This window comes from Trifolium pratense, linkage group LG7 (genome assembly GCF_020283565.1).
Source record: "Trifolium pratense cultivar HEN17-A07 linkage group LG7, ARS_RC_1.1, whole genome shotgun sequence".
Lineage (NCBI taxonomy): Eukaryota > Viridiplantae > Streptophyta > Magnoliopsida > Fabales > Fabaceae > Trifolium > Trifolium pratense.
In genome coordinates, this window is record NC_060065.1 from 7,095,607 (window position 1) to 7,112,018 (window position 16,412).

Genomic DNA, 16,412 nt, shown 5'->3' on the forward strand with positions numbered 1-16,412 from the left:
TTTTTGTCTAGCTCACGTGTTTATGCATAACACTAAATCCTTATTACTTTTACTTTTGTTTATTTATTTATATATTTTCAATTGAATTTATATGTGTAAAAAATAATTTACAGACAATATTAATATTTTTATACCGTCAAATCAATCATTGTTGTGAGATCACTAAATTGACTTCAATAATGTATTTCTAAAATCTCAATCTCGCCGTATAATTCATTTATTGGCTTAAACATACAACACTGATAAAATTTATACTAAAAGTTTATCTTCTATTTAGATCCCACAAAATTTGTAAAATTAGTCTTTATAACTGCACAAAAAAGATACCCAATTTTTTTTTTAAAAAAAATCACCGTAGAATTAATTAATTGTAATATTTTTTTATCATTTTTTTTTAAAACTCGATATTCGGCTTTAGGATCGACTAACATCTAAATAACATTAGTCAAAAAAATATCTAAATAACATGTGATATTTTTTTTAAACCGAATATTATTAATGTCATTCTAACTTTTATAATTAAATTAAATAAACTAAAACTACTAGTATTTAATTCTTGTAAAAAAAACAAAAACTATTTAATTTTCTGAGTCTCTTTTTACTTAGTCTCTTAAATGACCAATATCAGTGTGACTCTTGTATTGACTAATGACTAATCAGTAAGCACTAGTACAAAACGACAACGCAGTATCAGTGACTATAAATTTCACTCGCACAGTCGAGTTCTACAAAACCTAATTCAATTTCCCTCCCATCGCGTTTTCGTTTTGTTCCTCTACTACTTAGGGTTTCTTACAATGGCGGAGGAAGCACAATATACCCTAAAACGCAAATACGACGACCAACCCAACGCCATCGACATCAACCTCGAAGTCGCCAACGCCAAACTAAAAGCTCAAGAAGCCGCCGCTCGTCTCCTCAATGCCACCGCCGCTCCACCACTTTCCTTCGATCCCAAACGAACTAAATCTGATAACGGTGCTCCACAATCTGGATTCGATTCTTATGATTTGAAGCCTCAATACTCAGCAGCTTCTTATGGTTCTAGTAAGAAGATCGAAATACCTAATGGTAGGGTTGGTGTTCTTATTGGTAAAGGTGGTGAAACTATTAAGTATCTTCAGTTACAATCTGGTGCTAAAATTCAAGTTACTCGTGATATGGATGCTGACCCTAATTCTACGATGCGGATGGTTGAACTTACTGGTACTTCTGATGCTGTTGCTTCTGCCGAGAAACTCATCAATGATGTTCTTGCTGAGGTTTCTTTTCAACTTATTTCATAATTTTTTATTTCGTGTGTTTTCTGATAAGTTTAATTTAGTCAAATCATGCTGTTGAAATTTGAATCACTGTAATTGTTACCTGTTAGTGAACCATCACTGTTAAGAGTTGTTTTGAACTGATTTTGTAGCTTCATTATCAAGTGTTTCATAATGAATTTGCTAAAATGGTGTTAATAGTGGAATATCACTGATAAGTGTAGTTTTCTACTGTTTTTGTACCTGTAATATGAAGTTTTTCCTGATGAATTTGTTCAAATGATGCTGGAATTAGTGTAACATCATTCTTAGCAGTTATTTTGAACTGATTTTGTAACTAAATATGAAGTTTTTCACGATGAATTTGCTCAAAGGATGTCTGAACGGCTTTAACTGTAACCTGTAAAAGAAACATCACCGATAAGAGTTGTTTTCTATTGATTTTGTAACTGTAATATGAATTGTTTCATGATAAATTTGCCCAATTGATTATCGAATAAATGTAACTGTAACCTGTTAATGAAATATTACTGATAAGACTTGTTTCTTTACTAGGCTGAATCTGGGGCTTCTGGTGGTGGTACTAGGCGGATGGCTGCACAATCTGGGGGTGATGAATTTGCGATGCAAATACCAAACAATAAGGTGTGGAGACGAAATATGTACAGCCACAGGCATGTTTTTCTGCAGTGTTTTGTTTATTCACGTTGATGTGGTTTCTTGTGTCCATCATTAGGTTGGCCTTATAATTGGTAAAGGAGGAGAAACAATTAAGAGCATGCAAGCTTCAACTGGAGCACGGATTCAGGTTCTCTCTTGTGCTTTTGTCTTCATTGCTTGTTTGATATATAGTTTGTACATGTGATTAGGTTAAAAGCTGTATGATGTTAACAGCTGACTGCCCGCCTCTCAGGATCGGATTTCCCATTCATAGGACAACTTTTGACTAATGTCTATTTTTTACTTCAGGTGATACCTTTGCATCTTCCCCCGGGTGATACGTCAACAGAAAGAACATTAAAAATTGATGGGGGCCCTGAGCAAATTGAATCAGCAAAGCTATTGGTTAATCAAATCCTTGCGGGTGAGGTATGTTATTGAGACAATTTTTTTGTTTTATTTGAGTTATCATTTTTTGTTTGGAATGTGCCAAGTCTCTTTTAAGTGTAAAAAAATTATGGATTTATAAATTATAACCATGTTTTGTTTTAGGGCTAAATATGTTTGCAGTTCTTATAAAATCATGAACCTTTCGAGTTTAGCCCCTACAATTTTTTTTTATCCATTTTTAGTATCTGCCTTTTGTAAAAACAAGGTGCTTGAATATCTACGATGTCTTTGCATAAGCTTGCAAAATGTAACCGTGATAACTGAGACCAACAAAGACATTAATGAGATTTACTGCCCTTTGATGATAATAAATATCAAAACTGGGTTCGAACCATACCAAGGCATGCTGAGGGAACACCAACCAAATAGACACTATACCTGCACAATAGTCACAAATCATAATAGTGTCTATTTGACTATTGTACGTGTATAGTGTCTATTTGACAATTGTTGACACCAACATGGTGTTCCCTCAACATGCCTTGGTGTTGTTCGAACCCAGTTATTTATTATCATCAAAGGGAAGTAAGTCTCATTATTGTCTTTGAATCTATGGAGTGTCGTCGTTAGTCCTGGACATTAGATTTTTTTTGTTTGAAATTCTTATCAACTATGCTATTTGTGCTTTTCTGTTGATTACTAGTTACTAGTAAGAACTTTAAATAGTTTTTATCGTTGGGTCCTGTGCTCAACTTTCATTTGGCATAGTTTTATCCCCGGGTCTTTTGCTCATCTACATATCAAGTAAAGCTATTTGCAAGGGCTTGTTATCCTACTTTCAAAAAATGGCACTAACTAATTGGTTTTATATGCTTTTCTTTTATAATTCTTTTAGTTTGACCTGTTAGATTAGGCTGAGAGGATAGGTTTAGAGGATTGTTTCTATGTACTTGGGGCTTAGTGAAGTTGTCTTTAGTCTTTACAGTCTGTATATTTGGATTTTGATGTCTTGACAATCAGCTTATTGAAATCAAGACTAACTTTTAATGGCATCAATTGAAACGAGTTCCTGTATATTTTATGACACTATAGTGTATTCTATCAAGGCAATTAAGACTGTATATTTGTCTTGTGCTTCCTTTTGCACCTCAATAGATTCCTTTCTGCATATACTCTGTTATATTTTTTTATGTTAATTTTATTTATGCACCTTTTACCAGTTTTGTGTGTACATCTATTGCTTTGTATACTTTTATGTTGTGGCACCACCTTGGGTTAGTTCACTTTTTTAATTTATGGTTGTAATGTTTCTCTCTGCAGAATCGTCTCAGAAATTCAGGGAACTCTGGTGGTTATACTCAGCAAGGTTACCAATCCCGACCACCATCTGGCTGGGCTCCTCCTGCTGCTCCCACGCAACAACCTGGTTATGGCTATGGGCAACCTGGATCATACTCTGGCCCTTCTCAGTATAACATGCAACAGCCTCCATACCCTGGCTACCCTCCCCAGCAAGCTGGTGGATACGCTGCCAATTGGGACCAGTCCACGGTACCATCACACCAGCAGTCTACTCATGCAAGTGGTTATGATTATTACAATCAACAACCCCAGCAACAGCAAAATTCTGGGGTCCCTGCACAGCAAGCTGATGGGTCTACTTACAATTACAGTCAACCACCTTCATCTGGTTATACCCAACCAGGACAGGGTTATGGTCAGGAAAGCTATGGTGCATATAATGCGCAACAACAATCAGGGTATGCTCAGCCACCAACATATGATCAGCAACAAGGTTATGGCTCAGCTCCCAGCTATGGTAGTGGGAGTAACCCAACTCAAGAAGGGCACACTTCCAACTATGCATCACAAGGAGATTCAACCCAAACTTCCCAACCCTCTACCGTTCCCCAGCAAGGCTATGCTACCAACCAACAAGGAACTCCTCAACCAGGTTATGGGGTAGCTCCTGCCTCCCAAGCGACCTATGGCAATCAACCACAGTCTGGTTATGGTGCCCCTCCATCACAAAAGCCAAGTGGAAATCCACCTGTTTATGGTCAATCACAGTCACCTAGCACAGCGGGAGGCTATGGTCAGTCAGCATATTCTACCCAGCCCCCACCTTCTGGATATGGTGCTCAATCATATGGTGCTCCTCAAGGTGGCCAAGCAGGGTATGGTTCTCAATCATATGGTGCTCCTCAAGGTGGCCAACCTGGCTATGGCCAGACTCCACCATCGTATGGAAACAGTTCTTATGGTGCTGCTGGTTATACTCAGGCTCCAGCATATGCTAGTGATGGAGTAACTGCACAGGCTGTTCAACAGGGTGGGGTTGCTAAAGTGTCGCCCAAGAGTTAATATTTTTGTGATGGTTATTATTGTCCTTTGGGCTGGGGGATTAAATTTTTGTTTGTTTGTCTTAATGGCGACTTATTCTAGTATTCGAATATTTTCTAAAAAAGGTTGAATAGGAACTAACAAATTGTACTGAATTGGATGTTAGACTAGTATTTTGTCTTTTCAATTTATTATATTTACTGGTGCAGTATGGTTTTGAGCTTTATATTTTTCATTTGAATTCTATCATATATGGTAGACCAGCAAAAGGGAGTTGGCCTTAACCTAGAAAGGAGCTGCAAAGTTCTATTTGCAGAATTTGGTGCAACCATAGAGTGTATGTATCCATTATAATCTATCTATATAAAAATTATTGAATCCAAGGTGCAAATTGTTTTGTTGACAACTCTTACTTTCATATGACACTTCATCTAAATTTTGCCGCGTCAAACATTCTGATAAATTTATGAGTAGAGTTTAATTTTTGATTTCATCTAAATAAAATGAGTTGATGTCAAATTTAGATTCTTACAGCCTTACAAATATCCTAGCCCAAATGATATTTGCATTTTTGGTTTTAGGCTTGACTTAGTCCCATATGCTTCCTTAAGCTACCTTCGAAAGTGTACACCCGGACGTCATTTTTGCACCATATGGCGCATAATATTCGTTCTGGAATTAGGCTTCAAATGTGAAAAATTAAGTCAAATAATACTCAAGTAGACATCTGGATGAAAAACTTCTTTTTCAAATTCCACATCCGGAACTGTATATTTGGATCCTTTATCTAATCGTTGGATAAATTATGAAAGACATGTAAGTGCTTCTATTAGAATTTCAAAAGATGAATACATACATTGCAAAAAGCAAGCGATTTATATCGCTGATTCCAGCAATTATATTGAGGGGCAAGACACTTGCATTAGAGTAATAGCTGTTTAATGAGTGTTTTATTCTTACCAAGTGAAGCTTGAACAATAAGCTTCATAAATCAATGTCACTGTCATATAGTATATCTTTAAGAGTTTTTATACCATGCTATTCAACATCTCTTGAAATTTTAAACTTAAAATCTATGCGTAATCGAGAAGATGTATGAATTTATTAATGGAACATTGGCATTTCCCCGGTTTACTGATCATTTGTATACAATGCTGCCTTTAGAAATTATGTTAAAAAATGCGCTCACTCATCAAGGCAATGATGCTGAATTTTTATCGCAATTTCAAAATATGTTCCTGTGCATACATGCGCTATTGAACTTACTACATACAATTGTTGTACTAAAATCGTTACAAGAACAACAAAAAATTATAACTTCTTTGTTTATAAATACAAGTAAATTATCCAGGTTGTTCTTTCTGTGTATTTCCAAATTGACGTGCAAGTTTTCATTATTATCAAGTAAACACAATTGCTTTTGCTTCTTCAAAACTCTATGACGTAAACATTATATGTGGAAAGGAGTAAAACCAAGGGAAAAACTATGTATACAAATTTGTTACCAATAGCTTTAACAACTATGCTTTGCCTATCAAATTCTGGCTGTACTCTTCTAAATGACATGATTCCTGAATGCTGATATCATTTTGGGTGAGAAAAACAAGATGAATGCCAAAACTGAACCAAAAAACATCTTGACAAAGAATTTTACTGGGTCATTATCCATATCTTCAGAGGTGTTGGCTGGGGCATATATTGCTGTTGCCGATGGAAGAGCTTCTATCACTGCATCTGCCAGATCAGTAATGAAGGAAGGGGTAAGACCAAGGGCGGGGACACGTGCCCAATTTTTTATGCCAGATTCAAGAGCCAATTCCCTGTACTCCATGTCAATTTCTTCAAGAGTCTCTATGTGCTCACTCACAAAGCTGAGATAAAAGAAGGAATTATTTTTTACTCTAGAAAGGTATATTTATTGTAAATCAAGCTAAAAGACTGTCGTAGTAAAAGATTAATAATAGTGTACCTCACTGGAACAGCTAAAAGACTCTTCACACCTTTCTGGCCAAGCTCAACTAGAACTTCATCTGTATATGGTTTCAACCACTGTACAGGGCCCACTCGGCTCTGGAAATTCATCCAACAAAAATGTAAGATACAGAAAAATAAATAACCCCAACAAAAGCAAAAATACAAGCCATAAATTAATTAATCTGCATATCTCCAGCTCTGATCAAATAAAAAGATGGTAGAAAAGCAAGTTGAAAGAGTTCAAAACAAACCTGATAAGCAAGAGTGTGCTCGTTGTTAATTCCTCTAGCCTTCAGTTCCTGCATGATCAAGAAGATGCATTCCTCCATTTGATCTCGGTATGGATCCCCAGCATTCTCAACGTAACTGACAGGAACACCATGGGCACTGAAAAATATCATCGCCTGAAAAATAGATATGACGTGGTTCAGATTTGAACAAAATTCATCATATAACCTTTAAATTTTGTAAGCCCTGATAACAAACCCATAGAAATTAAGGGAAAAAAATATCAATTATAGAGGTTACAAGAACCATGTTGAACATATTCAATAAAAGAATAAAATTCACCTCCATTGGCTCAGAAAAACTCTGGAGTTCTTTCTCAATTAAGTCAGCCATTGACTTGAGATAACCTTTTCTTTGATACCAAGAGTTTATAATGGAAACAGGGACCCTAGACAAATAATCATCTTCCCTGAAAATTAAATAACATCAGTTAATAAGAAATCTCTAAATCATGTAAGGGGGATAAGGGCATTCACAAAGTGCCACTAAATAGTACCTGAACGTTTGCTCCAGAACACTGATGCTTGACCCAGTAGTGGATATAGAAAACTGGGGATAAAGGGGTAACACCACGAGCCTTGTTATTCCATCCCTCTTAATCTATCACAGAAGACAAGCTTTTAACTAAAGATCCAAATCTAAGGTGATATATTGTAGCTCAGAGTAAACAATTTAAATAATGACTACTCATCTGTATAAATAACTTAAATAAAGGTACCATGTTAATGATGAGCATAATATAAAATAGAAATGTTATCAGTAAACGGACCGGCTGTTTGAACAAAGCTTGAGTCTGGTTCGATCAGATAACTAAAACCACCAGTCTAAAAGAACCAGAAAAAATCGATTGAACCATTTAAAACCGTTAAACCGGAACCGGTTTAAGAAAACCGCGTGATCCAAAAATATTGTTCAAAATTTAGTTTTTTAATTCTTCACAAAGAATTGATTTGAGCAGAAATGTGGAGTTTTATATATGAGCTTGACACTTTTTTCCAAAATATTTTTTCAAAATATTTCTATGCAGGACTTCTAAGCAAGCTTAATTTCCATGTCTCAACTAAACAACAGACATAGTTACAAGCCACAACAGATAATTGCCTGCTCCTTTCTTCCATTTTTTAAGTGGCATTTTTAATTCTTCCCACTATTACATGGAGTGTATTCCTGATTGCTTAATTATTCACACTGTGAAGCTCAATTTCACTTGGTCCCTGACACTCACAATGATGTTGGATGGTTAAGGAGAACTGTTAGACCAATGTCGGTTCCAACAACTTCATGCACATCATTCACTCTTCCACACACACTCTATAACTCGATTGAATTGATGATGTTTCACTGTTGTTGGAAGTGCATGGAGCATGTGTTTAGAATGTTTTGGTGGCCCTTATGCCAGGGTTGTCGGCAGACAAGAATTGTAAGTTCATTTATATTGAACAAGCAATACTATGCATGAAATTTTTTAATTCCTCACTCATATGTAGTTTATAAAGATACATTAATAATTAAGGAAAATGCTACTAGTGCGAAATATCCCCCCTTCATAAAACGTGACACCCACAACAGCACCAATGCCCGTATTAGAAGAATCCAAACCAGCAATGTTGCAGAAGTATTATTGGTGAATATGTAAACTTGCTGACAGCAACATGCTACAACCATCACAAATTTATAATAGTATTTGTTTGGTGAATAAGTATAACTGGTGACTATATAAGTTATGATTTGCATAAATTACCTATGAAGTTTAGCATTATATTTACTTATATATTAATTAATGGTTGAACCAAGTAAACCATGACCCGAAGGTCACACCTGTTCGATCTCCAGTCTAGTTTTTAAAACATGTAAAGATCTAAAGTATAAGGACTTACTTGTTGAACAGCTTCTTCAGTGAATGGGTACCAGTACCGCATCCCAACATAGACATTTGAAGAGACGCCCTTTGCTTCCAAAGCCATTTTAATTGCAAGTGCCTACGGGATCATAAGAAACCATAAAAGACATGTTATTTCCAGTCTAAACCATAAAAGCCATTTTAATTGCAAGCACCGACACCAAGACGTACACCAAACAACGACACATAGATATCAATAATAATTTTTAAAAATGGAAGTAATTTGTTGGAATATGTAGTTGTGTTGTTGGTTTGTTTGAAGTCCCATATTGCTTAGGTTCCCGGGATGTGAAGTGTATAAATATGTGAGGGCAACCTCACCCTATGAGCTAGCTTTTGGGGATGAGATCCAAGCATATTTAACAGCGTTGTATAGCCAAACAACATATAAAGGAAAAACCAAAATAAGAAAGGCGCAAAAAAGAATTTGAATTGCACCTGATCATCTGTAATTTTGCGTAAAGGAGAGCCACCTCCAATAGAAGCATACCCTTCCTTGGATTTAGGAGCCCGAAGTGTAGATATCAATTTTGCCAACGGTCGCTGAAGAAACCGGAACAACCTTGGGAGCCGAATAATATCCTATATGAAAACAAAAAGTAACAATATTAGCATACAAGCTCTTTTTTATTTGGAAAGGCAAAAGAGAATATTAATTCTCCAAAGAGAAGATAGACCACTAGTAAAAGATGTACCCAGTGGATCAATATACAACAGTTCAAACTATATTCTATAAAATATAAACAGACCGACCTAATCAATAAAATATAATAAATTGATTCTCAAATCTCTCCAAAACATCACAAACATGCCCAACCCCTAGCTTCTACTGTTAGAATGCAACCAACATGCAGCACCCACCAAGAAATTGAAAACACGTGATTGTAGCAGAAAAATAGTGAGTGTCCTCGCACAACTATGTATTCTATCATACAATATTCTAGTGCAAACAAATTACCACCAAACTTGCCCAAGACAAATCTCTAGCATTTCGAGAATTGTTAACAATTTTCAGTGAAGATCCCAAGGCATCCTTGAAGGTTTTACACCACTTTGAAATTGAATAATTCACCACAAACTCACCGCATATAAAACAAACAAACCACCTTATTCCTTCCTATATAACACCATACACACACATGCTTTTAGTAATGTTTGTCCCAACAACCATCTCGCATGACTAGTCCTGATCATTGACATTATCGTCACCCATCCTCCTAAATTATGGCAGCACTCTTCTTCACTTAAATTGTTTTTAGGGCATCCAAACCAACATTAAAACCATTAAGTCCAGCACAAACACAACTCTACATGAGCCTCAATTAGGTACCAAGGCACAAGCGTACAACCAACAAACTAAGCCTCCAGAACAGTCAGTTGAGTGGTCATTTTCAATACAAAAAAAAACCTCCTGCTAATCAAAAAGGCAGTAACTGATATTCACCAAAGCAACTCAGCCCTAAACCATCCATTCCCCCATCCCACACACCCGTTAATTAGAATACAAATTATATGAATGTGAACTAATAACTAATAAGTAAATTAAAAGTGCGAAAACAACAGACATACAGGATCTGCAAACAGATTAAACAGAAAAGGTTGAACATCGTCCAGCGTCTCCGGTCCACCTAAGTTGAGAAGCAAAACACCAACTTTTTCTTCTACAGTGTGAGAAGGCGATTCTAAAACAACCCCATTATAAGTGCTTGTATCAACAGAAGAAAACGCCCGACAAACTAAGTTTGTGCTGCCAATTCTTCTATTTGTCGAGCCAGGACACAAAAACAAAGATGCCTGAGATGTAGACTTGTTACAATCGGAATAGCAAGCGACACGGTTAAGATTTTGAATATCAGAACATGACCTGAGAATCACAAAACAAGTATCTTAATTAGCAAAAACTATATTAGAATGGTAAATTGAAAACAAGTGATTGTTGAATTGTTTCTAATAGAAAGATATTAAGAGTCTGTTTGTATCGACCTATTCGAGCTTATCTAACATAACTTTTGTGAGACTGTTTGACAGAACTTATATAAACAGTTGTTGACATTTTTCATGAGAGTTTTGCAACTTATTGTTATAAGTTCTCAAAGATATCTTATGAAAACAGCTTATAGCATATACAAAAACAATTGAATTGAATTTAATCTGATACATCTAAAATCCATGTGATTTGGCCTATATTGATAAAAATGAAATTAGCAATTAGCACACTAAGAAAATAAATAGGGTTTAGAGAATGTGTGAACGATAAACATATAAAATAGAGGCAAAAAATTGATAAGTATGTGAGCTTACAGTGAAAATTTTCTTTGGCAGTTGAGATTGGGAAGAACGGAAAAATGTGACGCTGCTGCGTTCATAATTTCTTTATGAGATCGAAGAGAGAGAAAGCTGAATGGGAATTTAGGTGAAAGAGTATACAATTAGATTATTAGTATTATAGTAATAGATTAAATGGTTGGCGTGTTGAATAAGAATGAGCAAAATCAAAGAAAAGTCAATAACAACAAGCTACGAATAAGTCACCTTTAAAATTAAGGCGGCGAGGTGTTGTCGGTAAATTCTGAAAGTACGGTGGTGGACCTGGTGGTGGTGTCGTTTTCGTCCTCTGTAACTAACTGTATGTATTCAAATGCTACGTCTACGCGATTTGCATCTCTTACTTTTTTGGAAAATTAATTCATTGCTACTTTTTGTAGGTTTGGAAAATGTTTGTTGACTCGAGAGAAAATTCCAAACTGGTTTGGTTGAGTTTGGGTCCCAGCTACCTAAACATAAAGATTGGTTTGGTAATAGTGAAATCCAGATCCCTAACGTTGACACGGGAAACTCAGGCTTTCTTATCTGCGCCATCGGATGAATCAAACGCCCCATAAATAGCCACGTGGTATATTCACGTCATCCTCCATTAAACTCGTATGGATGACATAGATTAAAAACATGGAGAACGCTAGTTATCACGAAAGAAATTCACCCGAATTCCTCCCGAACTGCATTCTGTCCAGCCAATAATCATTTCCAACTTATAAACTAAAGGAAAATGCATGTTGGTACGAACAAGGAAAAACTTCAACACAGTTGAAACTGAAAAGCAGGACACGCGAGGGGACACGCAGCAGACTTTGTGTGGCTTGCAGCAAGCGTGTGTACCCCACGCGTGAGGGGGAGAGTGGCGAATCGAAATACGCGGAGAGAGTCTTAAGTTGATAAGATCCAGCCACGTGGCTGTCTGCTATTGGTTGGCTGGTTTTTTATCCATTTAATACTTTGAACTCAATTATTTCGTTGCAAATTAATTTATTATTATTATTTTTACCAAAATTCATGATTTTTTTTGTCTATAAATAGAGACTTAGTTCATTTGATTTGGACACATAAAAAAATTCGATTTTTTCACTATATTAATCTTATTATTATCTTTCTATTAGTGTTAATCTTGAAGTATTAGTCTTTTTTTGGTAAAATGGATCCCAGTAATCATTTCAACAGCCAAAATTCTCTAATTATCCAAACAATTATCAAAATCCGAACAATTACCAAATCCCAACAATTTTCAAAATACAAATTAATTTTCCAACCAACATCCTCAAAACATACCTAATTTTGGTTTTGCACCAAATTTCAATCAGTCATCCTCTGTTCCAAACTTTCATCCATATTATGGATTTATGATGAGAAATTCATCTCAAACACTCCCGTTTAATGGTTATATGTCAATGGTGAATGAAAATGTTCCGAGTGGTGGTGCACCTGAATTTCCCGAATTTTCAACACAAATAACTATTGCTAATGAGGATTCAACTCATAAGAGCAAGAAAAACCAGCAACCAGCATGGAACACTGAACAAAAGTTGGTGCTAATTAGTGGGTGAATCAAATTTGGAACAAGCAGTGTTGTCGGGAGAAACCAGAAAGGTGAAACATATTGAGGTCAAATTGCTGACTATTGTAATGAGCATTGCTCATTCGATCCTCCGCGTGATGGAGTTGCATGCAGAAACTGTTTTAATTATATGAACAAAATATCGGGTAAATGGATTGGCGCTTATGATGGCGCTAAGCGTTTCCAAGGAAGCGATTGGTCTGAGAATGATGTTTTGGCAAAAGCGCAGAAAATATACACATGTGGGAAGAATATTCGATTCACTTTAATGGAAGAATGGAATACTCTCCGTGATCAACCACGTTATAGTAGTCAATTAGGATCTAGAAGTAATGGATCTAAGAGATCTCACGAGAGTGATGCATCTGGCTCAAACTCTGTAGGATCTACTATCTAGTGTTCGTCATATGGGTAGGGAGACAGCTAATAAAAAGGGTAAAAAAAAAAGTCAGGAAACCTCGGAGGTGGTGGAAAAAGAATGGGCTGAATTCAAACAAAGGAAACCTTGTGTGTTGCATTGCATTTTAAATTATTTGTATTGTACTAATTACGTTACTTGTGTGTTGTATTTTAAATTAAGTTAAGATGATTTGTATCGTATAACTTATTTAAATAAATTTTGTTTTTATTACAAAAAACTAAAAAATAAATCGTTAAGTGTTAATTATTTTAATTTAATTTTAATCGATAATTGTAATTTTATGTAATCATAAAAACAAAAATATAAATTTAAATAAGAATATGAAATAAAAAGTAGTGGAATAGAGAAAGTGGTGGGGTAGAGTATTGAATGAAAAAACTATTAAAAATGATAAAAGTTAAATGAGTGTTAAAAATAGTGTTGAGTGTTGAAAACACCGAGGATGGTCTAACAGTGAGAAAAAGATTACAGAGCGCGAGTATAAATAACTAAATAAGCTTGTCTGAAAGAGAATTTTCTCTTGAGCACGGTCAGTGGGAGAAACAGAGAAAAATCGATGGAAATGGTGGAAGGAGAAAGGAGCAATAGAAGCGAGGGACGCAACAAGTACACTCTACAACCCTCACGAATAAACAACGAAGACATACTATTATGTGTCGATATTGATCCTCAATCTATGGCTGAAATGAAGGGTGCTACTGGACCTAATGGAAGACCCCTCGCACGTTTAGATGCCATTAAACAAGCTATCATTCTCTTTGTTAACGCCAAACTCACCATCAATCCTCAACATCGTTTTGCTTTTGCTACTCTCTCTAATTCTGTTACATGGGTATGTAACCTAACCCCAATTCTTCTCATTTTATGTTGTCAAAAATTTCGTTGTGATTTAGCTTTAGGGTGAATAATTATTGTGATCTCTGAATGTGTAAGGTGTCACTATAGTCTTTGAATGTATTGAAATTACAAACATATCTCTGAAATCTGCGGCGCAACTTATTGTCCATCTACTTTTTGTTCATGTGTAATTATCTTATATATAACATAATGAAATTAGGATCCAAAAAAAAAAAAAAACTATATGATTCTATTTGCAGCCTTTATCTTAGTTCCTTCATATATAATGAAATTAGGATCCAAAAAAGTTGCAACCAAACCACTTGGGTTGGTCCGGTGGTATTGGCTTGGGACCTGGGAGTGTGCTTCTGTGCCAATTTGGGTGGACTAATTTAGCTTCTTAAAAAAAAAATCCAAAAAAGTTGTTTTGGTTTTCAAATATGTTTTTAGGTAGTCAATTTAGTGTTCATGTGTTTTTCGTTGCTCAGTTTAGTCCATAAAATTACTAAGAAGCATTATGAATGAGTTTGCAATTTTAATACATCTAGAGACTATAGTGACAGAGTTTCATATATCCAGTGACCAACATTTTAGCTTGTTCTTTATCTTTATATACTATTTATTATTGAAAAAATACTTTATCCCCTTGTTAGATAAATGTTTGGATCCGTCCCTGCTGTGAACATTTTCATTATTCCATTAAAGGAGTGTATGTTGTCCGAGAATACTACACGGGCAAATGTGGTTACATTTTAGTTATTTCATTGAAGTTATTACATTTTGATAATTATTACAGCTGAGGAAAGAGTTTAGCAGTGAAATTGAATCAACAATTGCAGCAATGCGAGGGCTTACGGCTACTACATCTAGCAGTCAACCAGACCTTACTTCTTTGTTTCGACTTGCTGCTCATGAATCTAGAAAATCTCGTATGCAGGGTCGCATTTTAAGAGTGGTGAGTGGTGGCTGCCATCAGTGATTTTTTTCATATTTATTGGTTTGTGTAAATCTATTATCATGTGTTTGGTTTGAAGTCTTAAACTATTTTTGGTTACATTACATTTTGTCATGAATCATAATATGTTTGCTATTATTCCTTTCTAGATTTTATTCTACTGCAGATCAAATGTGCGCCCGCAACATCAGTGGCCTGTGAACCAAAAGCTCTTCACTTTGGATGTCATGTACCTTCATGACAAACCAGGACCTGACAATTGCCCGCAGGAGGTCTATGATACACTGGTGGAAGCTCTTGAACATGTTACCGAATACGAGGGTTATATCTTGGAGAGTGGACAAGGGTTAGCAAGGGTTCTTTTCCGTCATGTGTTAATTCTTTTGTCGCATCCTCAGCAGCGCTGTGTCCAAGAGTACATTGACATACCTAAATCACTTGCGAAGAAGGCTCCTCAGGTGGAGCCAATGGCTATTGAAGATAACTCTCCAGTTCCAGTATCTAGCCAGTGAGAATGGCAGTGTTTAATTGTTCTCCTATATCATCTAGGTTACTGGTTTTAATGTGTTTGGTTTCTAGAATTGCACCAGGATTTTGAGTTAGCAATATCTGACTTGTGAGTCCTGGTAGTTTTCTGTAAATGATGTGTAACTTGATTTTTTATGTGAAATAATTTGTATGGATTGCCAATTTGTCAGTTAACTGGTGTTTTTATCCGAAGTTGTTTTCCAGAGTGTTTTGTTGCTGTGCTGACATCAAAATTTCTCTCTGGGAGGGGTTCAATCAAATCCTCCATTTGAAATTCAGGAGCTGTATTGCCATCTTATCTCTCAAAGGAATTAAGGATAGTAGAATATGACCATAATTTTGCGTCGAGAAAAAAAAGTTTGCAATGCAAAATTTTTACTAGTGTGACAATTCTGTGTTTGGTTTGGGTTCCTACTGGTCTTTTAATCTCAAGTTAGCATGAGGTCTAGCATCTTAACATTTATTTTAAATTTCATGCTATCAGTACCAATTGTCTTTTTATTCTAAATGATAGCATGAAATCTAGCATCTTATATCAGTACCACCTGTGATCCCACTGAGGCTACGTAAACACTGTTTCATTTGCAAAACCAAAACAACTGTATTTCTAAAAGAACTTCTTGACTGAAACGTTAGCATTTTTACCTTAGAAATTTGGATGGCAGAGGAATAAAAATAAGCAGACAAATCTCTCCAATGCAATTTTTGTATTTCCCTCTAAGATTAATAGATTTTCAAGACGCAAAAGTTGATTTTTTTTTTTTGTTACACACAAAAATTGATTTACAATGTACTCCTGTGTTGACCAAATTATTGTCAAAAAAAAATTGTTTGCGTCTAAAAACTATTTATATGCATTGTTTATATAATTTTTACATTGCAATTTGTATAAAATTAAAATCCCTATATTCGACGTCTACAAATCCTAGCTCAACGGGCATAAATGCCGAAATTGCTAGTGTCGG

The 16,412-nt window shown here is 35.6% G+C and overlaps 3 protein-coding genes across 3 annotated transcripts; 2 read left to right on the top strand and 1 right to left on the bottom strand.

The window, feature by feature from the left end:
• The first annotated feature begins 643 nt into the window (after positions 1–643).
• Positions 644–4,863, top strand: LOC123894245 (far upstream element-binding protein 2-like). The gene is made up of 5 exons (XM_045944188.1): positions 644–1,262; positions 1,818–1,907; positions 1,999–2,070; positions 2,232–2,351; positions 3,633–4,863. The coding sequence occupies exons 1-5, from the start codon at positions 798–800 to the stop codon at positions 4,674–4,676; spliced, it is 1,791 nt and encodes a 596-aa protein (XP_045800144.1). The 5' UTR covers positions 644–797; the 3' UTR covers positions 4,677–4,863.
• Positions 4,864–5,847: 984 nt separating this feature from the next.
• Positions 5,848–11,888, bottom strand: LOC123894246 (ferrochelatase-2, chloroplastic). The gene is made up of 10 exons (XM_045944190.1): positions 11,350–11,888; positions 11,119–11,214; positions 10,387–10,681; positions 9,256–9,399; positions 8,795–8,896; positions 7,414–7,517; positions 7,200–7,326; positions 6,881–7,033; positions 6,625–6,725; positions 5,848–6,526 (listed from the first exon to the last, which is right to left on the bottom strand). Exons 2-10 carry the CDS (start codon positions 11,181–11,183, stop codon positions 6,211–6,213), a joined length of 1,407 nt encoding a protein of 468 aa, XP_045800146.1. The 5' UTR covers positions 11,184–11,214; positions 11,350–11,888; the 3' UTR covers positions 5,848–6,210.
• A 1,677-nt stretch (positions 11,889–13,565) lies between these two features.
• LOC123894247 lies at positions 13,566–15,650 on the top strand. Its single transcript, XM_045944191.1, has 3 exons — positions 13,566–13,959; positions 14,761–14,919; positions 15,069–15,650. The coding sequence occupies exons 1-3, from the start codon at positions 13,684–13,686 to the stop codon at positions 15,429–15,431; spliced, it is 798 nt and encodes a 265-aa protein (XP_045800147.1). The 5' UTR covers positions 13,566–13,683; the 3' UTR covers positions 15,432–15,650.
• Positions 15,651–16,412: the final 762 nt, after the last annotated feature.

Bases quoted from the DNA above. Each gene is read 5' to 3' on its own strand.
- LOC123894245 (XM_045944188.1), top strand. From the start codon at position 798: ATGGCGGAGGAAGCACAATATACCCTAAAACGCAAATACGACGACCAA. The intron at 1,263-1,817 runs GTTTCTTTTCAA...TTTCTTTACTAG, and splicing joins TCAATGATGTTCTTGCTGAG to GCTGAATCTGGGGCTTCTGG. The intron at 2,352-3,632 runs GTATGTTATTGA...TTCTCTCTGCAG, and splicing joins ATCAAATCCTTGCGGGTGAG to AATCGTCTCAGAAATTCAGG.
- LOC123894246 (XM_045944190.1), bottom strand. From the start codon at position 11,183: ATGAACGCAGCAGCGTCACATTTTTCCGTTCTTCCCAATCTCAACTGC. The intron at 7,327-7,413 runs GTACTATTTAGT...TTTAATTTTCAG, and splicing joins GTTCTGGAGCAAACGTTCAG to GGAAGATGATTATTTGTCTA. The intron at 7,034-7,199 runs GTGAATTTTATT...TCTATTTTTCAG, and splicing joins GTTTTTCTGAGCCAATGGAG to GCGATGATATTTTTCAGTGC.
- LOC123894247 (XM_045944191.1), top strand. From the start codon at position 13,684: ATGGAAATGGTGGAAGGAGAAAGGAGCAATAGAAGCGAGGGACGCAAC. The intron at 13,960-14,760 runs GTATGTAACCTA...TAATTATTACAG, and splicing joins TCTCTAATTCTGTTACATGG to CTGAGGAAAGAGTTTAGCAG. The intron at 14,920-15,068 runs GTGAGTGGTGGC...ATTCCTTTCTAG, and splicing joins AGGGTCGCATTTTAAGAGTG to ATTTTATTCTACTGCAGATC.